Raw genomic sequence first — 25,683 nt, 5'->3', positions numbered from 1 at the left:
GTGTGTGTGTGTGTGTGTGTGTGTGTGTGTGTGTGTGTGAGAGAGAGAGAGAAAAGGGCCCAGAGAAACAGGACTGGTCTAGCCCCTTTGACATAGGCAGGATTGGAGTTGGAGATGTATAATTATATTGATCAGGGAGAAATTACAGCTCTGAGAAAGAAGGCAGGGCTCGCATAATCTTATAGGTGTGTCAGCGAGAGAGAGAGAGGGAGAGGTGGAGAGAGAGAGAGAGAGAGGGAACCTGTGGCGTCTTTACTGGAAATCCACGTCAGTGCCACCCATCACACACTATTAGCTGCCATCAAAGCTCTAATTTTACTCTAGCATTACACCCCGCTGCCTGTGCCCCCCTCCCACCCCTGCTGGTCTGGATGGTGTAGCCTGGTGGGAAAACGACATTCAATCCGCTGTCCGCCCCATTCAGGCCAAATTGGCAAATGACAGCTCTCCGCCTCTCAGATTTCGGGAAATGAAAGGTACCACCGCCACCATCCGCCTAAGCCTCCCTAAAGCTGTTGGTGGAGAAGGAGGAGGAGGGGAGGGGGGGGGTAGTGAGGGCCAGTGAGGCAGAGGAGTGGACTGAGGTGGGTTAACAGCCTCCCTTGTCCTCCTCAGTGGTGACGGTGCTGGACAGAGAACACAGAGAAAAGAGAGAAGAATGCCTACTCAGCAGATCAAAGGAACTTCCCTCAGACCAATGGGAAAAGTTGACCTCAATCCCCTAATCACCCACTTTACCACCAGAATACAGCGTTTGCCCTCATGGAGGTCAACAGCAGCGAGAGGGCAGCACACAGAGTTCAGTCTCCTGGAGCCGAGGACGCAGGCCTCACTCTGCTTCCACAGCTCCACTCTGGACGTACTCACACACAGCGTCCTGCAGAAATAAACCACAGACACAACAAGCCGCCACACGTTTGGCCTGATGAGCTGCGTGTGAAAAGAAGAAAGGACGTAAAAATAAATATATGAAAGGTGTGTACGGAACCAACGCTCACGCACAAACAGCGAGGTCTTTCATCAGTGTTTTACCATTACACACGGAGAAAAGACACAGAGCAGACTGTGTTAGACACTAACTGGCTGCCTGGCTGAATGGTACTCTTACTGCTAATTAAGTGCTAATGGCAGTTCCCCCTGCGGAGAATACTAATTAATGCTCCATTCTTCTGCAGGCTGAGCGCGTACTCCACTGCGGCCTAATGAGGGGAGGCAGGTCCATCTTCTCCCAGGCTGGGTTAATAAGTACAACACAGTGGGGTCTGAGTAGAGAGGGCCATACCAGGGGGCTGCTTCCTGTTCCCTAATCTTAACAGACCCCCCTCAGACCTCACACAATGAGCCACGGAGGTAATGAAAGGATTCGTCCCATAACCTCAGAAAATAGGCCACTATGCGTCGGCGTGGATACCACCTCCAAACTTCTGGTGTCTGTACTAATGTAACATTTACATGGAGGAAATTGTGGATGTAAAAAAATATAAAGTAACACAACAACCTGCGTACTAACAGAAAATGTGTTGTTTTTTCCCCCAAAGAAAGATATTTGTGATTTTTTTCTTCATGGTTTTGCAGTAAAGTGAATGTAACTCAGTGCATAACTTGTGCATGTAAATCCTGTTTGCACCCAACAATGAAAAAGTATAAAACTACATGAAAAACAGTTCTTTTCAACTCCAGCCTCCTGACACCGAGCACCACTCCATCTTACTTCTGTTTTCTCTGTGTCTTCCCACAGAATTAGGACTTAGAAACTGCTGATGTCTCGTAGAAAACAACTTCTATTTCATATAGTTTCCAGCTCCCTGAGAATGTGCAGCGCTGGAAAATAAATCAACACATTACCTGTTTGGATGCAGAAAGCCCGGGAATCAGATTCAAAGTGCTGAAGAATGAATGGATGTGCGAGTATGCGTGTGTGAGCGTAAACATAGATTGAGGACGGTATTGGAATTACCTGAGTGAGATAATGGTGGTGCATTAGATTAACTTTCAGTCCTTAAATGCAACACATTTAGGCAATCTTGTCCCCCAAAAACATGTCAGTGTCTGAAAGGCCTCCCTCTCGCTATCAGGAGCCTCTGGTCCCCCGCACTGCTGCAGCTGGCAGGGCGCTGCCGCCGACTGTCAAAACGCAGCGCCAGATCTAGTTATAAAATAATTGAATTTTCATATCAGAGGGGACCAGAGTCCCAGCAGACAATAGGACTGCTGAGTCCTCTCTGATATTGGCTCAGGCCCTTTGCCATGCGCATGAAATCAGTATGTTAATGTTCCCGGGTTTTCTTTTTTTAAGGGCACTTGTGCTCTCGCAGTGTACAACCGATGCGGTTTCAAAAAAAAAAATAAAAAAATGCAACTATTGATAAGTAGGCAGCCAGCAACCCCCTCGACCCCTCCTCCCACCCAACATGCCCACCCCCGCCCCCCCCGCAACCCATCGAGGCTCTAGACATTCTCGCACCCCCCCATCCTCCCCCATTATTAAAATTGTAATTTATTTTTCTAAATCAGAATGACAGCTTGCTTTCTTTTCTCTGCAGCAGCCGCTGAATCACCGAGCTTTAATTACTTTCCTAACTTCGCTGACCCTGTGAGCGACTGCTCTCCCGGAGAAAATGGGACCTCCAACAAAGGCCCCCCCCCCCCCCAGCCGCAGCCGCCTGCTGCTCATTCAGAATGCGAAAATTTATCAAACTACGGATTTTTTTATAAGATTTTGTTAACATTTCACCTCCTATCTTTTTCACACTCCCCCCAAAACAACCTGGGCTTGCAGCAGCAGCAGCTCCGTCTCCTGGCCCCCCTCCCTGCGGAACAACCTCACTCCAACTCTCCTGCTTGTGTTGACTCAACAAAGGTCTCCTCAGGTCAAAACAGCCACAGGTCACACTATTATCAGTAACCCCCCCACATCCAGGCCGTGGCCCCGGCAGCAGGGACGCAGACAGCGCCGGGTCCTGGGGCCACAAAGCACAGATCAGCAGGGATGAAGCTGCATTTGATCACCTCCCAGATCTCTGGCCTGCAGACACCGGGGTCAAGCTTCAGAGTCCGCCACGCAGCTCCCAGCGGCCCCCTCCCACCACCGCTCCCTGCCACAGTGGAGCAGCTCCGGCGTCTAAAAGCATGAAACCCTCCCGTGGGTGTGCGGGGGCCACGCCTGACTTTTAAGTTGCAGAGAAGAAGGTTTCAGACGTGGCCCTTCTGCTTTGATGCCACGAAGTGCAGGCATGTGTCTTGTTCTCCAGCAGACCCTGTTATTCCCGAGCCTGGCTTATTAAAGCAGCTAATATGTTGTAATCCCCGCTATCGCTCTCACCTTCCCGCTGGCACACCTCTGGTTTGGGCTGTGCCACTGTGTGAACCAGGGGTGTGCAGGCACGGTTGGTCTTTTGCTGACTGCCTGATAATTGAATGAGCGATTATCCCTCCCATTAATAGACAATGATACAGAAAGCACTGCCATATGTAGGGAATATTAATGAGTGGCTGCAGCAGCCTAGATAAGAGAAGCGCCATGCAGTTGCTGTAATAGGGGTTAAAACAATTTGCCCCACACCACCCCATCCCTCCTCTCTCTCTCACACGCACGCACGCACGCACGCACACACACACACACACACACACACACACACCAGTGCTTTCCACTATGCTAATCCTCCATCCTCTCACCAACCAAGCAGCCAACCACCCCCATGGCCTGGACTTGCTGCTTGGTGCTGACCTCACTGCTGCCAAGGCCGACCCGCCTTTGTGTTGGAGTGCAAGCAGGGTCACTTGACAACAGAATGACATGCTAATGATGGGAAGCTGCGGGTGTTTAGTATTTATATTGTGAGACATTTTGCAACAACAGAGCTGGGAAAAGTTGCAGCGATTCAGATTTTGTCCTTGATGAAGAATAATCAGAACTACCTCTCGTTTTTCAGCAGTATTTCACAGCTTAATCTTCTGCTTCATCTTCTTGCTGTTTCTAGTAAAGTAGGTTTTTTTTTCCTTATGTTCAGCTGAAGTAAAGATGCAAGTGCAGCTGAAGCCCACTGAGCCACAAATGCCTATCAAGCATCACCTCCATCAAATTTCATGAAAGGTTGCAGAGAGTCAGGCAGGTGAAACAGTTGGGGCACACTTCTGTATGAATCGCCATGCCAATCAATATCTAACATCTATTAGCATTTGGAAAGCAATATTTCCCCTTTTACCTTGCAATAATTGTGCTTAATGCTGTGAAGTACCTTATCATAGGTCTGACGGCAAAAGAAAGGCCAGTTACCATGGTGACTGTGAAAGCCATTGGTTTCCTTTTCAGCAGAATAATGAACTTCTCTCCTCTGTGTGTCACTCTTCCACTCCACTCTCAGCCTCTTCGATTAAATTCAGTCCACGCGTCCTTGAGATCCCTCATCTCTGCCTTATAATTTGACAAACGAGAGAAAAACACAAAAAAAAAAAAAATGTTCAAGGCTCAACAAATGCATCACTTGAGGCTGAGGCGTAGGTGTATCTCACAATCAATACACAGAGTATTCTTTTTAATTTACTAAGCGCTCATCATAATTAGAAGTATATACTTCTGGTCTGTTAGATTGTATTTTTCAATGATTGAATGGTTTAAAGTTATATTTTCCTTGACTCTGCTTAGACAGTAAGATATAACATGGTTTTGAGATGAGAATCATTAAATTTTCTCTTAGAAAACCTGCATTCATTCACTCAAAAAGCTCTGAAAACAGAAGGTTTAAACTTTCCAAAACAGCTTTCAAGTGCATCATATAAAGTAGCTTTTTTTTTTTTGCTTGTATTTTAAATTTCAAAATGCCTTAGCACTGCACTACAAAACTGCACATCCCAGCCCCTTGTGTGCATCAACATGAAGTGGTTTCTGCAGCAGAGAGAGACTGAAATCTTGTCAAAAGTATCTCAAAGAAGTCAATAGCAAAGTAGGATTTAAAGCTGCTTTGTGACATTTAATAACAAAGGATGCATGGAGCTGAATGGACTCGGGGCCGTCTCCAACATGCTCCGCTGTCTGGGTTTTTCTCTATATTTCTGTGAGGATCTGTCGTGAACCTGATCATTGATTGAGCTCCACTCTGTCCTTGAGCAGCTGACTCAAGTAAACCTGCAGAGTCGAGAGGAACACAGATGAATAATGAGGCCAAATGAAACAGCAGCGGCACTAATTTCCCTGATTCACCTCAGTCTCTCAATAAACACATTTTACAACAGAGTTTTTGTCGAGAATTAAAACTTTAAATGACTGAAACTGGTTAAATGATTTAGAGAATAAATACACTGTAATATACCACATGACAGAGGCCTAAACGATGAATTCCTTTGGCATCTTATAATAAAATGATTTTAAAAGTATTTAGGCTCAAATATTACAGCATACGTTTTTTTTAATATCGTTTTATATTTTAAGTTGTTGCTTTGGGCATAAATTCGTGCTGCTTTTTCAAAGTCAAAGTGACAAACAACAGGCTACATGTTCTGAGCGACTGAGTTGTCTCCATTCTAAAATTAAAAATAAATCTACCTCCATGAACCAGTGTGTACGAGTCGTTTCCTTGTTCAGAGGCTGAACGCAAACATGGCGTCATTTCTCTGAGCACAGTGCAGGTTCATGACAAATACACATCATCCAAATCATTTCCAAATCATTTCCAAATCACACCAATCAATTCCTCAAAGGCGCGAAAAAACACTGTCTGACAGGCCTCTGGTCTCATACCTCTGAACTATAACTCCTGATATTAAATCTACCAAAACGAAACATGAATTGTGTCGTTATCTTAAAGTCCTGGTGGACAACAGCAGCAAACAAAAAGCACATATACTCTTTTGTATCGATTAGCAATAGCCTATATGATCACTGATAAATCATCTGGTGAAGATTTCTCAGGCAGTGGAGCTTTTTGGAGCCTATAGTGTGAGCAACAATAACTATTTCTTCAGATTTACAAACCACAAGGCACAGGTCGTTCACAGCACCTCAGAGGTGACAGGTCATCAGCTGATCCTGTCAGCATGATGACATCATTTAATCATTTCGATCAATATCTGATTCGATTGAATGAAACCTGCCTCCTGAAGATCAACCTTGACTGAGACAAAGATGTCTGTTGCTATTTTCTAACATATTTCTGCAGTGACCTCACTGTAAATATAATATAAGAGAAAACTTGATGGTCACAATCATGCACTTTCATCTAACTGGTTATTAAACTGTTTCCTGAGGAGGATGGTTCATCGTTCACTGCGAGTCAAACATGAAAATCACCAAAAGATTCATTCAGCTCAGTTCATCCTGATCTATTCATCCTTCAAGGAGAAGCTCAGGCCGAGGAACAGTGCGAACCTTCCCCACATCAACATGTCAGGGGCGGCGGGAGCAGGGCGCAGCCCGCCCGGGATGACCCGTCCTCATCCGGGTCACACGACCTGTGCTCTGCGATGGCTTTCTGTCATGTGACTCAGGTCTGTCCTCCACCTGTTCCCCACCTGCTCCACCTGCTCGGTGCAAACACAGAGCCTGTTGGAGACATGACAAACCTGCACTGACCTGCGGCGGCTTGTTCTCAGCGGAGCATGCGGCCCGGTGCTCCATGCTGCAGCCCCCTGCTCCTCCGATGAACGCCTCAGTTTTATGTTAGTATGAGAAACACGTTTCAATCACTGAAGCACAGAACAGGTTCAGTTTCCTCTGCAGGTCGTCGGGCCTGGTCATCGCACCGTGTCTGTGAGCCGTGCTCCGGCCTCCGGCCTCGCCTGTCAGACAGCGCTGAGGCCCTAAACACTCCACAACCACGTTAAAATGTCCCTTCTTACAAAGAGGACAAGATGTTTTTGCAGTTTTCATGCATCGAGTTATCTGACCTATCTCCTCCAGCCGCCCAGCTGAGTGAGCTCCGTCGACAGGCTGCAGCCTCCTCTCACAGTGGCCCCACAGGGCGGCGCTAGTGGGCTGGCTTCCCCGGAGTGAGGCCCGTTCACAGTGAGGGAAACGGTGGAGGAGGCACAGCGCTGCTTGGCCTTTCTTCCTTCATTACATGGATTTTAATTCTAATTATTATCATTAAATCATGTGTCAAACAAGCAGATCTGTGTCACGGTCACTTTTATTTCTGGTGGAACATGAAGTACAAGATGAAAATGGCAGATAATATGGAATAATATTTCCAAACAGAATAAATTGTCACTTGGACTGTACCTTTCTGTGGGTCAGTCATAACAGCTCTGGTGTGAAAAAACTTTGTTCAGAACATCAGAACATTATTTTAAATTCCTGTCAGAATCAAAAGTTTCCAAATATACCAAATACATCAGGAGCGTTTTTGGTTTACGTGTGCATCACGTCATTTATTCAGATGTTATAGTTCTGCCATGAAAATACAGGGTTTTAGGTTTGAGTAGCATCACGTAGATGTAAGACCAAATGTAGCTTAGACACAGTGTGGAAGAAAACTGTAGGGATTTTAACTTTAAAATGACTTTAGGGGAAATTACTGTGTGAGAAAAAAAATCACAAAGTCTCATAAAACAGTTTCATCATCGTCACAGTATTTTCAGCCGTCCCAGGACTCTCTCATGACCTATGACTGATTTGCAAAATATCTTGTTGTTGGACTCACATACTGTGCTGTCACTTCCCAAACGTCACCTGTGGCGTATCTGTCCAGGTCAGCAGGCCGAGGTCACTTCAGTTCACGAAACACTTGAAGAGTCTTCCGGTTAAATTCATCAGTCAGTTTGAATCACTCTTTTAATGAAGTGGAGTTGACTTAGATGTTGGATTTTGATGATATCTCTAACATGTGACATACAACAAACACAGTAACTCGTGGAAACACGCTCTTTCACTCGCTCTCACATCCTGCAAAACTATCAAGCAGCTGAACTCAGATTAGTAATAGAAAAGGGACTTTGAGTTCCATGTATCAATCCCAAAGGTAAAGGGGGAAAAAGGAAAATCCCTTATCCGTCTAATGAGGCGTGGGAGGTCTGAACAGCTATGTCTTCTCCAGATCAGTGCCTCTGGCAGCTGTGAAGGATGAAGGACAAAAACAGCTGGGAGGGAGGAGGTGTAACTGCAGTTTCTGGGTAACATGGAGACACTGTTGATAAAACAGGAAGCTTTGCCTCATAAGCGTCTCAATTCGTAATAACGGCCACACTATCAGTGATATATTTATATCTTTCATATAATCCTTAATATTTAGATCAGCGTGTGTCCTAATCAGACTTACTTCTCTTTACTCTCGATGACAACAACCCACTGCCTGAATCCTGTATGATTTACTTTAAGGCACTGAAGTGTTTCACTTACTATTCTCTCAAATGAAAAGTTCAACTTTTCTTCAGCATAGACACCATTTCCCACAAAGAGGAAGACTGCACCGCCGTGTAAACACTGTCTGTTGCAGATAAGAGTTTTGTGTAATGACCCCTTTGTGGTGAGTACAGTATTTTAAGGAAGAGGTGCAGACTCTTTCGTAAAAGCCCACTTGAACTCCATCTTACAACCATAACAGAGGCTGAATGAAAGTGAAACATGGTCTTTCTGCCTGTTCAAAACAGACATTTGAAAGTATGAACTGTCGGTAGACTTTACTGTAAACCAACTCTCTTCCAAACCACTCAGTGCAAAAAGGGAAGAAGATAGAAATGTGAGCTTAGCCTGCAGCAGAAATCTTGAAGACATGTTTAATGCTTTATGATTTCTGCGATAGGTTTCCCACTATCTCTCGACCCCTCCACTGTCTTTAAGGGCTGAGTTGTGATAGTGCAGAGCGATGCCCTGGTTGTTGTTTGGCTTTGTTTGTGCCTGTTCAGGTGTTTGGCTGCTTGTCATCTGTTTTTTTCTTGTCAGAACCGACAGCATTTTGGAGCGGTAGTGATCCCCAGCCAGGAAATATAGAATTGGGTCGATGCAGCTGTTGACACTCGCCAGCGGCCTGGTGATCTTGTAAGTGAAGTTGACAATGTTGAGGAATTCACAGTCGAGATTTAACACGCGGGAGGTGTAGTAGATGGTCCGAGTGATGTGAAATGGGACGAAGCTCACAGCGAACACCACCAGCACCACGATGATGAGCTTGATGGACTTCTGACGGGAGGCGCTGCTCTGCTGGCTGGCAGATAATCCCCGCCTGGGCCGGCACAGGGCCCGCGCCATCAGACAGTAACACACCACTATGACCATGAACGGGACGCCAAACAGGAGCACCATGACAACAGAGCTGTAGTCCACATACTCCTCAAAGGCCTGCTGGCTGGTTGTGTCGTGGCACAGGGTGTCATTGTCCCTCCTGGAGGTGGTGACAAAGATGAGGTTGGGCACCAAGCACACGGTCACCACACCCCACACCGTGCCACACACCAGGTGGGCGTGACGAGACTTCACCAGGGTCAGCGCCTTGATGGGGTGGCAGATGCCCAGATAACGGTGCATGCTGATGCAAGTGAGGAAGAGGATGCTGCAGTAGAGGTTGGCGTAGAAGAGGAAACGCACTATTTTGCAAGCCACCACTCCAAAGGGCCAGTGGCTGCGGTTGGCGTAGTAGTAAATGAGGGTGGGCAGGGAGAGGACGTACAGGAAGTCAGACAGGGCGAGGTGGAACATGTACACTGTGCTGGGGTTCCACGGACGCATTTTTAGGAACATCCATAAAGCCGCGGCGTTGAGCACGAAGCCGACCACAAACACCAGACTGTAGGACACAGGGAGCAGGATGTATTTGAACTCCTCATCGAAGCGACAGCTGGAGTTGAAGACTGAGATGAACACAGTTGACAGGTTGTGTGAGCCAGAGCTGCTGATGACCGTTTCCATAATGATGTGACTTCTCAGTGTGGCACTACCAAGCCACCAGATGAGCAGACCTGACAAGAAGAAACACTGAGATGAGAAGGTGTTACACAACTTAGAAAGAAATCAGCTCTGATGAAGATCTGGACTGAAACGTCATGATGATCAATAAACTGATGCTGAGCAAGAGCAGTGTGTAGGATTTATTTTCTTCCAGCACAATCTATAAAGAAAACACACGTTTTATTTGAGCTAATAAAGTTAATTAATGAATCACCAACTATGTTTTACAAGCAAAATTATGAACCATTCTCTGGTTCCAGCATCTAAAGCATGCAGCTTTTCCCTGTTTTACATTATTATACAGTGAATATCTTTAGGTTTTGAACTGTTGGTTGGACATTTTAAGATGTCCTCTGGGCTCTTGGTAACTTTTAACTAGCTGGCATTTTGATCAAACAAATGATTAATCAAGAAAATAATAAAATATTTTTTTTTAAAAATAGCCTCAGGTCTATGATTAATTCTTTGAGATGTATTTCCTGTTTAACAGTAGTGGAAGAAGGATTCAGATGCTTTGCTGGAGTAAAGTAGAAATCCCACAGTGTAAAAGTAAAAGTCCTGTAGTTTCTTTTGGTTATTCATATTTTCCCTGATCAGAATATAAAGATTAAAAAGTAAATCACTGCAACTAATGTTGTGGGTGGTCATGGTGGAGCTATTTTAACTCTTTTACATATATAGACCTGTGTGTGTGTGTGTGTGTGTGTGTGTGTGTGTGTGTGTGTGTGTGTGTGTGTGTGTGTGTGTGTTGGCGCATATGCAACAAATAAGTACCTGTGAAGTGAAGAGTTAAGCTACAGTAGAAAAGTAAAGCGACCTCACAGTGTCTGTATTGAAACACCAGGGCTGCACGTCGGCGCTTGTCTCTCTCCGCCACCGTCGGTCAACGACTGAGAGACTTTTGACGAGGATTCACTGTTTAACCACATCTGTCCGGTTTTATAAAGTTCTCCACATCTGGTTTCCATGCGCTCCGAGTCCGGACCCTCGGTGTTTGACTCCGCCAGAGTCACTTTGAGGAGCGAGGTATCGGAACAGCGGCGCTACTCACCCCGCAGCGGGATCCTCCACACGGACCTGGAGTCGGGCTGCTCTCGATCCCGGTGCCACAGAGACAAGTCGTCTAAAGTGACCGCTGTCACTGCCAGCAGAGGCCGATGGTCGTTTCCCTCAGCCCGTCGTCCTGTCCGCTCCTCTGCGCTGCGCTGCGGCTGCGGGGCGTCAGATACGCACTGTTACAGAGGAGGTCGTCCTGGAGTCCATGGCTGCGCATGCATGGAGAGGAACACACACACACACACACACACACACACACACACACACACACACACACACACACACACGCACACACACACACACACACACACACACACACACACCATATGGCTGAAATGGAGAGTTAAAAGTCCTGAGTAGGCAAAACTGCCGCCCTAAAAAAAGTCTCCAGAGTAAATTCACTTTCAAGTCACTTGAAACTGCTGCCAAACCTCATTCACATAATCCAGACTTTTACAAGAATCACTTGAGGTGTCTCCACAAGTGCAGATAACAGAGACTGTATAAAACACCCATCAGCCTCTGTCTTCCTCAGCGTTTCAGAGGGAAATGACCTCCATCAGTAGCTGCTTATGATGATCATACACAGCTGCAACACTTCAAAATCAATGACCCAACAACATGAAGACAGGTCACACTCAGCTCTGTCTGCAGCCGCTACATTAAAATCCTGCTTATATGTCAAAACCCTGGTTGAACACATGAAGCATGCAAAAGATCTGAATACTTGCTCCACCAATGGAGGCATCTTTCTTCTGTCTTAGACATGAAACTCATTCCCATGACAACACATAATGGCAGTCAATACTGAAATGTTGTAGAAGTTAATATTTGCACAGCTGTACAGTAAAGCCTTTAAAGGTGGTGTAAAAGGCTGTGATGCACTAACTGGATTGTCTTCTCGGAAATCTTTGTCACCTCTGCCTTTTCTGCAGCAACGACGTGATAAGGTGTGGAATTATAAAGTCTGACCATAAAGGAATAAAACTAGGCAGGATGAGCAAGACCTGTTGTCTCAGGCAACTTAAATATGATGAGTATGAATTAATGAGTTACCAAAAACTACAGTTTGATTGACCCGCAGTCGCAAACAAGATCATATCCACTCCAATAACCCAAAGACTATAAACACATTTGGTCTGAGGTACATTTTTATGATCTATGCTGAGTTCACATCCTTCTAAAGTCCAGTTCTCTGGTCCTACGCTGAGGTCAGTCCTGCTTTGACCAGCAGAGGAATCTTTATACTTTCCTCAGATGGTGTTTTCTAATTTTAAAAAACAGTTTGATAAGTCAAATAAGTTTAGGCAGCGTTTGAAAATAATAATAAAAATCTGACTAACAAGCTATTTAAATATATAGATATTTGGTTAAAACAGATTATTTGCAGTTATGTTTTTGCTCTAAATGTCCCTTATTCTCGCTCCCACATGTAGAAACTGACCCCTTCACCCCATTCAGAGATGCAGCAGCGACTTGTGTGTGTGTGCACTGCTCAGCGCGGAGGGTGCAGTGTGAGATTGTGTGTTTGTGTGTACTCAACGAGTTTCTGTGGTTAAGATGTCTGGAATGTGAGTGGGCCACTGACAAAGCATGTTCTCCATCACGAACCCCTTCAGAGTGTAGTACAGGGTGGATGGATGTCCAGCACCACAGATGGAGTACATGTTAACACACACACACACACACACACACACACAGTGAGTTTTATCAGATTATTCATGAATTTGTTAATTATTAAAGAGAAGATTGATACCAATCCCACAATTGCACGATAAATATGAAGCTGCTGCCAGCAGCCAGTTAGCATAGCTTAGCACAAACACTGGAAACGGAGGGAAACAGCTAGCCTGGGTCTATCCAGTGATAACAAATCAAAGATCACCAATTAACATGTCCTATCCTGTTTTTACTACAAAAACATGCATACAAACCAAATGATGTTGTATAACAGGAGCTACGAGTCAGACTGTTTATTCTAAAAGACAAACCCTTTCATTTTCATGCTGCCTAAAGTTCAGCGTACGCTTGTAGGTGATGACATCGTTGTAGTCATGATACAGTTTAGAGGTCAGTGACACATACCTGCTGTCAGGGATGTGTTTGGTCATGTTTTAATAAGTAACTAGCTTCACTGAAAGCAACAAGCAAAACACAGACACTCACACACCGAGTTGTTTTATGAGCTCACACTGTCTCATCTCTATCTGCTGCAGCCTATTATCCTAATGAGCTGATGAATACAACTCTCACATATGATGTAATTATATTTATACAAGATGTATGACCTCAGTGCTCTACAGTAACTTCAACAAAGTAATCCTAAAATGTGAAATGTGTCAAAACTAGAAACAAAGACAAATCAGATTTAATTTTATAAAAAAAAAACGAAGACCAGGATGTTTGGCTAAAAATAGATAGTAACACACAGTGTGTTAGTTCTTGCACAACTTCCTCATAGAGAAAAGCATCATCTGGCATTTAGCATGAATTGATTTCTTGGTTGATATCAACACAACAAATATGGCCAAACTGTGATCTTGAGCCACTAAGCAGGCTACACCTCAGTTCTAGGTGACATTAAAGGACATACGAGCAGGCGAGTGTGAGGATGTGATCTGAGCACTGAAAAGGAGGAGACGTGAAGAGGAGAGTTCTCTTTTCCTCCCCTGCTCGACAGAATGAAATGACACTTGTGCTTGGTGACAGTCAAGAGTTGCTTTATGCACTTTACTTTATAAAGACTGCATAAAACATACACAGTGGGCATAGTTACTGATTAAGTGACATGATAGCAACAGTAGGCGACAGTAAACAAAATGAGATATGACAGGACCTTCTACACCAACTTTACAGACAATGTTCCAGTAGATAAGTGCGGCTATGGATTTTATGCTCCATAGGTTTAATAGAGGGCTTTTACAAGCTCAGGTCCAGGCTCAATAATAGCAGAATAATGCAGAGCACACAGTAGAAGGGATCAAGGTGAATGGTAAACACTAGCCTTGAGTGAACACTGGAAATTGAAGAACTATATTTTTATAGTCATTTAGAAATCATTTAAAACAAAAATCAATGAGACCTTGATACCATAATAAACATCTGTGTATGTGTCTGTAACTAGATACATATCAAGGCTTTCCATTCATATCACCCACCTCTCACTATCTGTCAAGATGGATAGATGAATAAAGCCGACTGTGCAATGTGTTCTCCCTGCATTACGTTCCCTTTGTTGTATTGACGGAGACAAACTATTGTTGCAGTTTTGATTGAGTAAATGATAATATGGCAGGGCTGAGGTAAAGTCCAGCTGTTGTGATTGATATCCGATCAGTCTGTCCTCTCTTCAGGTCTCAGTTCTAGCAGTTCTTCCAGTTCAAATTGAGCAGACTACAGAGCTTTGCACCATCAATGTTTGTCATGTCTCCGTTTGTCAGTTCCAGTTCCTGGGCAGGTTCTCCAGGATCCTGCGTCGGTGCGAGGGGTTCATCACTCCTGCAGCACACAGATCCTCCTCAGTGATGCCGCTGTGGTGAGGAGAAATGGCATTGAATCAAACTTGACAAAAAATCTGATTCGTTGTCATTTTTTCTTTATAGTCTGGTAAGTTTTGTAAATAAACAGTATATAACATTAGGGAGAATACTGTTGTTGTTTTTTTTATTTGCACTTTACCTGAGAGGACTGGTTCACAAGTCTTACAACAATTCACACATACCTTTAAAAAAAAATCCCTCTCTAAAGTGCTTCTAATGTAAATGATGGGTACACAATCCAGCTCTTATTCCATGCACAAATACATTCCAAAGTCTATCAGAAGTGAATGTGAGGCTTCAACAGTCTGAGTTAATCAGATCAGGAGGGTCTCTTAAAACATTACAGTCCTTTAGTATGAAATTCCCTCTTTGTGTTACTTTGCCTCCACCACAGCTCCACACAGGAAAACTGTCCGGGGAAACACAGAGAGGGAAGATACTCAACTGATTTGTGTAAGTCAGGATTTTGTCCCACGTTATTTGCACTGGAAGTGGATTAGCAAGGGAACAGGAGGAATGATTACAGCAAGCATGTTAAGTCATCTCGCTCGGACGAGCATGACTGTCACATGCACACTAGTAATTTGATTAGCCCTTCAACTGATTATTGCAAGTGTCCTGTGAACACCAAGTGTATCTTTCCTACATTAGGAGTCAAGTAATATTGATATTGACGTGACTCATCTGTGTTTCCACTTACTCATATCATGTGTCTTATATTCTTATTCTGGTTCGTCCGTGTGTTTTAATTCTGTGCATGCAGAACAGGGTGAAGCAGAAACCAGCCAATCAGAAGAGACGGAAATAACACTAGGTTTTGTTGGTGACAGCTTTCATGTTACATTTAATACTGCAAATAACAGAGCTTATTCAGGAGCTCTGTGAATTTCCTAGGAGAAACCACGATGCCACCGTGGTGAGGACACCACATAACCTGACCTCAGTTTCTGTTCCTGTCACTGCTGCTGGATGTTGGTTCCTGCATTTTTTCTTCTTCTAATTTTTAATCTAGGTTTTGATCAAAAAATGTATTTAGTAGCTAAAAGAGGGTGCTGTTTGGAGGCATCTTCTGGAATAATGTTGGTATTAGTATCACATTATTTTTATCCTGTCTATGAAATGAAATAATGAGCCAATGAAGGTACTGCGTGTTATCCAGAATCATTTTACCTGAAGTAATCCAGATCATCCCAGCCATTGAGGCTGAGTCCCAGGGTGTATTTCTGAAGACCCAGAGTACTGAGAAGCTCCCGCACTGTCTCCGGTGCACCTTGGAGGACAGACACCTGCATTGAAATGAACCAGACAGAATTTTTACAGAGAATCAAGAGTCGCATCTTTTAAAAACTGTCTCTGAGAGCAGCGTCGTACCTCTTTCTCCCAGCTGCAGCCTCTGTCTCCATGCATCGAGGGGCCATTTCTATAACATGGCCTCTGGTTTGCTATGGTTGGGCCTCTCTGCTCTGTGGGGAAGAAGTCAACTTCGCTGAGGGACTTGGCAATTTGCAAAGCAGTGAGGGAGTTGTCCCCTGTAGGCCCAAGTGGCTGCTGATCCACGATCCAGGGAGCAGAAACCTGACAGTGTGTTAAGTGTGTGGGGGTGTAAGGGAAAGCTGACGGTGCCTTGGCTGCCCGGAGAGGATTGGTCCTCTCTGAAAGAAGCTGATGTTGATCCCTTCGGGCTTTTTCCCTGATGATCACTGAGTGATTCATATACAAGTTCCTCAGGTTCTTCTCGGGCAGTATGGAGTCCTGAACAATATTTTTACCGTGGTACTTGTCTCTGAGTTGTGAAGTCTGCTCCTGGTACTGTGAGATGGCGTTACTTGAGGGTGGAGATATGGGAGATGGGTCTTTGGCAGGAAAAAGCTGATAGGAGGAGTTGGTTTGTGGTGTGTGAAGGTCATTGGTTGGAGTGTACTGGGGCAGGATGGCTGGAATTTCAATCTCTGTAAAGTCTGACCTGCGACAGGGTCTCCTGTCAAAGCCATGACGTCCTGAGACTTTTGGGAGCTGCAAGGCCTCATTACCAGACCAGATCACCTGAGGGTCCCTCTGGTGGGGGAGAGCCTCCTCCACCCTGCGTGCCACAGACACACCTTCAAAGATGAAGTAGGCAGGATTGGTGTAGCTGCTCGGAGTTAGTTTAGGAGGAACTGCAGAGGACCTGCAATGAAATATATATAAATGTAATGTAAATGTCTCTTTATAATACGTCCTCTAGCACCCACTGGTAACATTGCAGGTGTTCAGACCAAAAGTGGCATTAAAAATAAAAAAACACAGGTCTGCACGTGGCTGCAGGTACTGATGAGAAGATAAAATGCAGTCAAACGAGTTTGAAGCCTCATCAAACGGTGAAACACTGCACAAATATGGCTTTCACTTTATATTCCATTCTCCAAAGGATGTGAAATCTTTTAATCTCCAAAACAAAATATTGCTCCTGTAAACAAGATATGTGATTTTGACAGCGATGTTGAAGGAAACTGGGTAACAGCTCTAGAGAAAACTTTCTGCTACTTTACATTGATGCTCAGAAACATTAAGAGGTCCTCACCTATTGATTGGGACCCGTGTCGGTGCAGGAGACATGTATGCCCTCCCAGGACGTTTATCGTCTTTCTCAAAACAGAACCACTCTGAAAAAACCAAATCAGAGGAAATGAATAATACATTTAGTAAAGGGCAACCTTCAAAGTCTGTGTAGTGTGGTTATGTCAAAGGTTATGTCAGTTTTCAATCACACAGCGTGGTGGTGTTTGTGTGCGTCTTGTGTGGTTGTCTGACCTGGAGCCATAATACTCATCTGTCCTGTTTCAGTGTCTCAGGATGCATCTGGTCAGGGTCAGTCAATCAGGAGCCAAAAGAGGAAGCGGTCGATAGATACCAGCAAGTGTAAAGCCAAGCCAGGGATCATTGAGGAACCAAATAGAGGAAGCAATGTGAGACTCACAGGAGAGTCAAAGAAAGCAGTGACAGTGGAGATGAAAGTTTAGTGGGAAGTGATAGTGCAAGCAAGGCAGAGATTAGGAAAGCACCAGTTCCTGCTGACCTACCGTAGATCTTCTCCCGCGTTCCTCGCCTGTCCTTGGGGACATGGACCCTGACCCGTCCTCTTATGGAGCCCATCTCCTCACCTCGGTGACTCAGAAATGTCTCGAACTGCTCTGATGCACGCGTGAGTGAGCGCAGAGCGACACAGCATTCACCTTTAAAAAAGATTTTTAAAAATGTATTGATGAGATCAAGAGGACATTTCACCCTGAAACACAACAAAGTGTAGAGCGAGATCAATCCATTCAGATAGTTTCAGCACGATTTCCTTAGGTTTGGTTATAGTGACTGTAGTTCAACTACATTTGAGGTCAACTGTATTTGATCTGAAGTACTCAGAGGAAAATACAGTCAAAGTGCAGCAATTCAAACACTTTACTGTGAACATTTTTGCATATACATAATAAAACTGAGGACATCTTGGGAGAAAATAGTTGTCAATCAAACTGTTCACAACATGTGTCATCTCCAAAGAAATGAGTAAACCGTATCAAACTATGATGAAACTCTGTGGATTAGTAGATAGAACTTTCTATAAGTTAAAAGTTTTGTGGATATACTGAGGGCACTCATTAGCAAAGTAGCCAAGCAGTTATAAATAGAGTTGTTAATTAGACAAAATGAATTTGCCCTGTGACCAACCGTATGACTCAAACCCATCACATGACTTGACGGACAGGAGCAGGTGCTGATCCTGAACATACTCCATGTCAGACGGGACTAGAAGAAGCTATGACAGACATATACAAAACCACAAGTTAATGATTGTGACTTCAGAGACAAACAGTATTTTCAGCCATTTTCAAACGCACTGAGCCTCTAACCTTGGGCAGCTGTTTGAAGGACCAGCCTAGCTTGAGAAATCCAGGAACATCACAGCCCTGTGAGTCATTCTCACTTGAGCGTCTTGTCTCTGCAAAGAAAGACTTGAATGACTTTCTGCCACTGTGTAGCGTACTGCTAAATACAATGCAAAATGTCTTTTTGATGCAACTTCATACCTTCAAGGCAAGATGAATGAAATTCAATGAAGAACTTTGCTTTGCTCGCTGTCTTCACGATGGCCTCCACGCCGTCGAGCTCTATCCAGGCCCTCTCCATGCTTGGATTTGGATCTGTGCAGGACAAACACATAACTGTTCACTCAGTGACGGTGTGAGTCAGATTCCATGTTTGTGTCCCACCGGCCACAACAATGACAGCACCTGTTTTGGAGCTGAACTGTGATGTCACTCCCACTTGGAACGTGGCAAAAACAGGTGAGTGATCGCTTGTGAAGATGTCATCTGTGCAACCTGGTAACAGACAATCCACCATATTACTTTATTATTATGATCGCAATTACAACACTTATGTTTATAAATACTGTATATTTACTGTGGCTAAAATTATGTAACAACACAGTACAGACAGATGAGCTTTCAGCGAGAAGAGTGATTCAGGAGACAAAGGTTGTTGTGCTACTTCCCAGTATTTTGACAGTTGCTGAGGTTAGTCAGAAACAGAGGCCAGGGCTGAGTGAGAGGAAATGACTCTGTTTCTTGATCGACCACAGACCAGGATGCAGGGGTTTACCGTTCTGAGGGTTGCTCTCATTTTACAGTGGTACAAAGAAAAAAACCCACCACCACAGATATCTAATTTGAGAGTGCTGCATAAAATCTTTTGTCTATGTCAAATGTTGCCCTTTATTTGCTGCGCTTCTGCATTTTCTTTTTGCCTTTGTTCACTTTTCTACTTCAAGCTTTTTTTGTTTAAATCATCAGATCTTACCATATGCAGTGCATATTATGTGTGTCTCCGGGTAGGACTTCCACAGAATCCTATCACACCATGATGGAACATTGACTCGCACCTACAGAAACAGATATAGACAAAAATCAACAACATGTTTGGACGTTTGTTTATGTGAAGGGTGTCTTCATTCCTTCATGCCCGACATTCCTTTTTTAGACCGGGTTAATTCTCAGCCTCCTATTTTTAGTGATCATGGCAGCTGCTGTCAAAGTCAGCTTTCCCTGCAGACCCCTTAAAGGCCACATTTCCAGGCTTGATAACAGTTTTTACCCAAGAGCCATCACTGAACTGAACTCCTAAAGAACTGAAACTAAATCAATGCAAATTACAAGCTGCACTCAAAAAATCTGTATTTATTTTTCTTATTATTATCTTTTTACATTTTTTATCTGCTTTTATCTGATTTGTTGTTGCTTACCTGCATGGACAGGTACGTCTATGTAAGAATTAATGTGTAAAACATTTTAAGAGCTGTCTGGCAAATTTCATTGCATGACATTCAATTCAATTCTATTCTATTCTATTAAGTAGTGTGTATAGATATTGTTTTTATTGTGGGCTTGTATCCTCCATCCTGCAACTGAAGGAATCTGTGTCCTGTGTTTCTGAGGTGCTTTTGATTAATAAAAAATGACTCACCCCTGAGGTCTTGTACTTCTGCCACAGGTAACAGTCTCTAGAGCCCCGTTCATACCGATAGGTGGGTGGAAATGTAATCTTTTCTTCCTCTTAACCGTGATAAACAGACAAAATTGCAGAGTGAGCTAAGCAAAGGTAAAGCTGAATCAAAATGAAATGATGCTGTATTTAATTATTAATCATTGTGTAATTGTAAAATAGCATTTAAGTGCTTTTGCAATAACGGTTTGATATAGTATTTATAGCTCTACTATAGATCAACTGTCAAGAGAAAACTGAAGCTCACTGAAATTGAGAAAGGCCTTCCTCTTGTGTCTCTCTCGAGTCAGCTGATCTGCACACATGAGCTCCTCAAACTCTCTCTTAGACACGTGTTTCAGGATGTCCTGGAGCCCGCGACGACCGGAAAGAAGCAATAACATCAATGTTCGGGGTTTCTCAAATCACTATTATGTCACATGCACTATCAAGCCAGAACACATCTTTAAAAAAGAGCAGTGAATGATAAAGAAATAATAATTGCATTCTGACCTGTACGTCCAGGTCGAGCCTATAGTTGAGGTCTCCACACCAGAAGAGGTGAGTGAAGCGCAGGCTGATGTCAAAGGCCCCGAGCTGTTTGTCACCCAGAGACAGCAGTCTGAGGATGTCCACAAAGTTCTGGTTCCTCCTGAACATTATATACATTGAAAGATAGAGAAATATTTTTAATATAACATAGATATGACACCGGAGCTCACACACTTGGTCCTTCACATATGTAAACAGATAAAGCCGCAGTGTACCTCAGGACCTTCTCGCTTCCAGAGGTCAGGTGACAGTTAACAAACCCAAAAGATGTTCCGTTGAAGAGGAAGGAGACCCCGACAGCGCCCTTGTTTCCTGAAACACAGAAATACTCAACCTGAAACCACCATGATAATAAAAACACATTTTCTTCTTGGTAATTGTACGATGATATTTCTTGTTTCTTGCTGTCAGCTCTGATATTGAACATTTTCTGTATTTGCTTTGCCTGTAATTTTTTTAGATGTGTATATAAAGCAAGATGAGATACTAGGGGTGTGTGTGTGTGTGTGTGTGTGTGTGTACATGGTAGTAGTCGAGCCTATATAATAAAAAAATAATAAATAAATAAAAACAATAATAAGGTATTGTGTGTATTTGTGATGGAGGGCTTATGCAGGGCAGCCTACCCAATGTGTTCCCCAGGCCAGTCTTCACACTGGCCGTGTTCACATGGCTGATGCGACTCTCATGCTCCGGCTTCACAAACACAGCGAGCCTCATGTTCCAGAGGGACTGTACTGCCACCTACAGGACATTACCTCATATTACAAAAGATGGCGAGAGCAGTTTCCATCCAATTACAGATTTCTCAGTGGATTTGACCCATTTCTGTGAAGTCAGGCTCTCTAAAATGTTAGTACAGCCACTAAAACAGATGCTTATTGACATCAAAAAAATAATGTATCACTGAGATTATATTTTCAGATATAGTCTCACAAGAACACAAATGACAAAATATCAGAAACAATCCTTTCCTATCATCAGAGATGAACATTTTCCTTCCAAGAAAAACATATACTACGAAACATAATATTTCAGTTTTACATGAGGGTGTTTGAGGTGACATCACAAAGAAATGATGTCATGACAACATTTTTCATCAATCTTTTTATTTTTGTCTGACCTGAGGAACTATAGTATGTGTAGTTTTTCATTTGGTGTTATATGTAATAATTATCAATTATTTTTAACAGTAATATTAGACTATGTAATATTAGGTAATGTAAAGATTTTCTTTGTTTTGCAAAACTGCAAATCTGGGTGAATGTTCTGAGAACATGAACAATGATTAGGAGATTTCTGTGAGTTACATGTGGGAAAACCAGGTGAGCTCTGAAACAATGTTTAATTATATATCTTTAAAATCATTCAGAGGTAGACAGCTGCATAATTGTTTTGATCATGTGCATCTTATTTTGGAGAAATGTGTCAAGTCACGTGACTCTTCACTTTGAGATGTTATGTAAAAAATCTATTCTTATATTCATTACACACAAGTTTACAAAGTGGTTAACCAGCCTGAACCAGCCTTCCAGTCATTGTGTGAAGAATGAATTTCTGATTTGAAATGAAATTCCTCACATTGTACAATGAATCCTTTCAGTAAACCGATGCTCTACTTTTTCTATTCCACTGATTTAACATTGCACTTCTATAACATTGTAGGACTCATGATGGACAGTTAAAACTTGATCCAATTCATCAGATCTCAGATCACACAGCTCCTTCTGCAGCTGCACAAGCCTTGATACAACTTTTCTTTTTTTTTTTTACATGTGCTGCAGTTCTCCCCAAAACCTGTAAACTGACTCTGATGTGTAAAATCGGTGGAGTGTAAATTTGTGAATCTTTCTTCAGTAACATATTAGCGCTGTATGAATAATGCACTCTTTTTGGACATTAGAAGTAGGCTGAAAAGTTGGAAAAGGGAGATTTACTTGTTTGAAGTCCATGTGAGTATAGCTGCGAAGGGTTGCTTTAATATGTTCTGTCCACTCTCTTTCCCCATGAGGGTTTTCCTGAGTCCCCAGGGCATAGATGTCATGAGCAAGCAAGGCGGTCGACTCATCAGGGGTGTGTCCCAAACCACAGCAGGTCACCCACGTCTGCAGGCTGCGGGGAGGAGGGGAGCCACCTGAGCGCACAAAACAACACAATAAATCGTCAAAATAACCCTCTGCTTCTACTTCAGCACATCAATGAGTCTTCTGTAAAAGAGGCTGTCATCACATTTATCATGCTTACCCATGTTCCAGCTGCCAACAAACACAGAGACCATGTCAGGTTCACTCAGATGAGAGTGCCTGGTTTTCATTATTTGAAGGAGTTGGCAGAAGGAGTCACGTTTCTGAAAGAGGTGACAGTCACTCAGTGAATTATGAGACAGGAAACTGTTGATTCCAGCAAATATTAAAACCAATTGTCTCGTCTTACCCGTGCACTCTCAAATGTCATTTCTCGCGGCGTGTTGTGGTGACTGTCGACCACCATGCGAACCTTGGCTGGACTGCTCTGGAACTTGACAATCTGAAGGACTGAGAGACAATTATACAGCATATATGCAAGCAAGAGAAATGTTATAGGAACTAAAAAGTTAATATTTTCTTACTTCTGTCGTGTGAGACCCTCTCTATGCCAAAAGAACCAGCCTTCCTGTCAAAAAGCAGCACTCCTGTGTCCACATCAACAGAAACAGTCTGTCTGCCATACCTCACCATCTTCACCTGGCAACACAGAGAAAAACTATTGTTGATACATTTGCATAGTCCAAGATTTGTAGTGCTATTTTCCTCACTTTGTGTCATATATTTTCAAAATAAAAAGTAGCTAAATAACAGGCAATTTACAGAATTGTGTTGGATGTGAGAAGAAGTGCATTTTCACCCTGGTTTACCTGAAAGGAGTGGACTGGAATCTGTCTGTCATGGTTCTTTACAGGTGGTACGTTGGTGGGTGTTGGTTCAGGTGGAGGTGGATTAGGCTGCACTGCCAGATTGTGATTGGTCACTGCATCTTGCAGTGCTTTTAACACCTTTACAGGCAAAGAATTTTAATTGTTAGAATTTAACTATTTTTGTCCATCACATGTTTTTTTTTAATCTGTCACTGGGAACTCACTCATCCCAGAAAACTGACCGCTGCAATTGAGACTAAGGCTGTCAAACGATTTTTCTTTTTTTCACATGATGAAAATTCTCTTATTTTGCATTTCAGAACTGTTTCCTCTTCCTTGACAACACATAACCATCAGTCTGTCTGAACTAGAAGCTAATATTAGCATGTCTGACATGTAATTACGAAGACGTCTGATAATCTGTTTATTCGTAGACGAGCTCTGGGTAAATTGTATTTTTATTTTCCAACTCATTCGATCTTTACCAACAACAATTCAGGTATTGGATTTAAACACTTTAGGTCTCCCGACACGCCCCTTTATACAGACTGGAACCGCCCCCTTTTGCTCCCGTAAACACGATTTACCATGAAGCATCTTGCCCCACCCATGGCTCCGCCATGTAAACTCTTTGTAGGAAGTGTCTGTGGCAGCTTGACAACAAGTAAGGGTGCGTCAAAGGGTCAAAATAGTAGCAGCCAAATATTCTAGAAGGTATCGCTCTAGAATCTTTGGTAAAATAAAGAATCTTTGGCGGCACCAGATTAACACGGTAATAAAATAACCGTGTAACACGGTAATAAAATAACGCGTAATGCTCGGTCTTTAATCTCATCACCATTAACGCAATTAACAAATGTGGTTTTTAGTGAAAATAATGTGGACGCATAAACGCTAGAAAGATTAAAACAGTCCCGGTGATAACAGTCTGCTCAGGAATAACAGCATTTCCAGTTTGGGAAAAAAAAGAAAAAAAAACACTAATCCTGAGTTTAACAAACAACAAAAATACCTTTTTCTCCAGCGAAGACAGGAGGCTGACCAACGCTGAAATCTTACACAACAAGGTGTCTATCTCCATCTCTGGACCCTTGTTCCAAAGAGACAAAGACAAGTCTAACTACTTGATGTATATAAATGTTTCAGATCTTAGCCAGTTTTCATAATAAGCTTTTACCTCCAACAGTAAACATTAGCTGGTTTGTGTTGTACCTGTGCCTTGGTGTGTGTTAAAGAGCAGCTTGGATGGTCGAAGACCTTGGCCAGGGTTTCCAGACTTGAGAGAGTCAGGTCAATCTCACTGTAGAGCAGATCAATACACTACTTTTATTCTATGATCATGTATTGTATAGTGTATGCAATATTAATGACCAACAAAACAGTCCATAAATTACAGTCTTCACATTGGTTTCATCCTTAACATTAAGAGCAGAATGATGCTAACTGATGCTAACCTGTTTAGGCCTTGGCAGGCAGTACCCAGAGTACGCTTGAGGTGGCATAGAGTTGTTGCTCCTTTATGCACATTCTCAATGTCGAGAGGCAGCTCGCTGAAGAGGTAGTCATTGAGCAGACCAATCACACCACCCGCAGTACTACACACAGGATCAAACAGGCAGAATTCAGACAGTAATATCTCTGCTGTCTGGACATTGCTGTTGCTTACGTTTGATCTGCTAGAAAAATCCTGCTTGAAAGATTTGAGAAATCCAGTAGAGGCAGACCAAGAACAAGAGCTCAGTACACAGCAGAAACTCTACTGTATCAACACTGTTTAACAACATGTTCAAAGAGCAAACAGCATTTCACAAGTTGCTTCTGCAGGTTTCTCTATGCTTGACTGCCACTATGTGTATATTTAGATAAGAAAATGCTGATCAGAAGTGAACATGGCTAAAATTAATGTCACACTACAAGTCAGTCATCAGTCACGAGCCAATAAACAGAAATATTTATAAAGGCATCTGTTGTGGTCACTCAAAATAAGCAAATATCAAATAAAACACAGTTATGTTACGAAAAGCTGCACATGCAGCATAGATAGGTACTATACATCTCTCAAATAGAGGCTAGGAAATGAACTGTTTTACATTTAAGATGAAAATTCAAACCTGGATGTGTTCAGCTCCTGCAGTTTATCTAGGAATGGGGCAGGAGGGCCTGCCTTAGCTGGTGGTCCTAAGGCTGTTAGTTGGTTGGCGGAGGCTGGAACTGGAGGTGGCCTCTCATCATCTGAGCATACATAAAACATTAAT

General features: G+C 43.2%; 2 protein-coding genes across 4 annotated transcripts in view; both read right to left on the bottom strand.

Moving 5' to 3' along the window:
- Positions 1-7,106: 7,106 nt before the first annotated feature.
- On the bottom strand, positions 7,107-13,488 carry LOC139606336 (P2Y purinoceptor 4-like). 3 transcript variants are annotated; one of them, XM_071458433.1, is made up of 3 exons: positions 11,400-13,488; positions 10,929-11,142; positions 7,107-9,888 (listed from the first exon to the last, which is right to left on the bottom strand). In XM_071458433.1, exon 3 carries the CDS (start codon positions 9,836-9,838, stop codon positions 8,744-8,746), a length of 1,095 nt encoding a protein of 364 aa, XP_071314534.1. In that variant the 5' UTR covers positions 9,839-9,888; positions 10,929-11,142; positions 11,400-13,488; the 3' UTR covers positions 7,107-8,743. The 3 variants fall into 3 exon arrangements, with proteins under 3 accessions (XP_071314534.1, XP_071314535.1, XP_071314533.1); XM_071458434.1 differs by having other exon boundaries at positions 10,652-13,488; XM_071458432.1 differs by having other exon boundaries at positions 10,929-13,488.
- Positions 13,489-13,632: 144 nt separating this feature from the next.
- inppl1b (inositol polyphosphate phosphatase-like 1b) overlaps positions 13,633-25,683 on the bottom strand; it is a 29,447-nt gene continuing 17,396 nt past the window's right edge. Inside the window, exons 7-30 of the mRNA XM_071458428.1 lie at positions 25,540-25,660; positions 24,883-25,023; positions 24,641-24,728; positions 24,441-24,518; positions 23,429-23,566; positions 23,144-23,258; positions 22,969-23,069; positions 22,780-22,882; positions 22,473-22,669; positions 21,162-21,279; positions 20,751-20,847; positions 20,497-20,635; positions 20,252-20,351; positions 19,966-20,054; positions 19,303-19,384; positions 18,735-18,824; positions 18,531-18,644; positions 18,354-18,442; positions 18,172-18,259; positions 17,532-17,684; positions 17,033-17,114; positions 15,844-16,639; positions 15,643-15,758; positions 13,633-14,463 (exon numbers count right to left, since the gene is read on the bottom strand). Of these exons, the coding sequence (XP_071314529.1) occupies positions 14,370-14,463; positions 15,643-15,758; positions 15,844-16,639; positions 17,033-17,114; positions 17,532-17,684; positions 18,172-18,259; positions 18,354-18,442; positions 18,531-18,644; positions 18,735-18,824; positions 19,303-19,384; positions 19,966-20,054; positions 20,252-20,351; positions 20,497-20,635; positions 20,751-20,847; positions 21,162-21,279; positions 22,473-22,669; positions 22,780-22,882; positions 22,969-23,069; positions 23,144-23,258; positions 23,429-23,566; positions 24,441-24,518; positions 24,641-24,728; positions 24,883-25,023; positions 25,540-25,660 (3,329 nt within the window). The 3' untranslated portion in view covers positions 13,633-14,369. The remainder of the gene's footprint in view (positions 14,464-15,642; positions 15,759-15,843; positions 16,640-17,032; positions 17,115-17,531; positions 17,685-18,171; positions 18,260-18,353; positions 18,443-18,530; positions 18,645-18,734; positions 18,825-19,302; positions 19,385-19,965; positions 20,055-20,251; positions 20,352-20,496; positions 20,636-20,750; positions 20,848-21,161; positions 21,280-22,472; positions 22,670-22,779; positions 22,883-22,968; positions 23,070-23,143; positions 23,259-23,428; positions 23,567-24,440; positions 24,519-24,640; positions 24,729-24,882; positions 25,024-25,539; positions 25,661-25,683) is intronic.

The sequence above is a fragment of the Trachinotus anak genome, unplaced genomic scaffold (assembly GCF_046630095.1).
Source record: "Trachinotus anak isolate AG129_WGS33_773 ecotype Australia unplaced genomic scaffold, CSIRO_AGI_Tana_v1 ptg000021l, whole genome shotgun sequence".
Lineage (NCBI taxonomy): Eukaryota > Metazoa > Chordata > Actinopteri > Carangiformes > Carangidae > Trachinotus > Trachinotus anak.
Note: the sequence above shows the minus strand (reverse complement) of the source record. Positions and strands in the feature narration are given on the sequence as shown.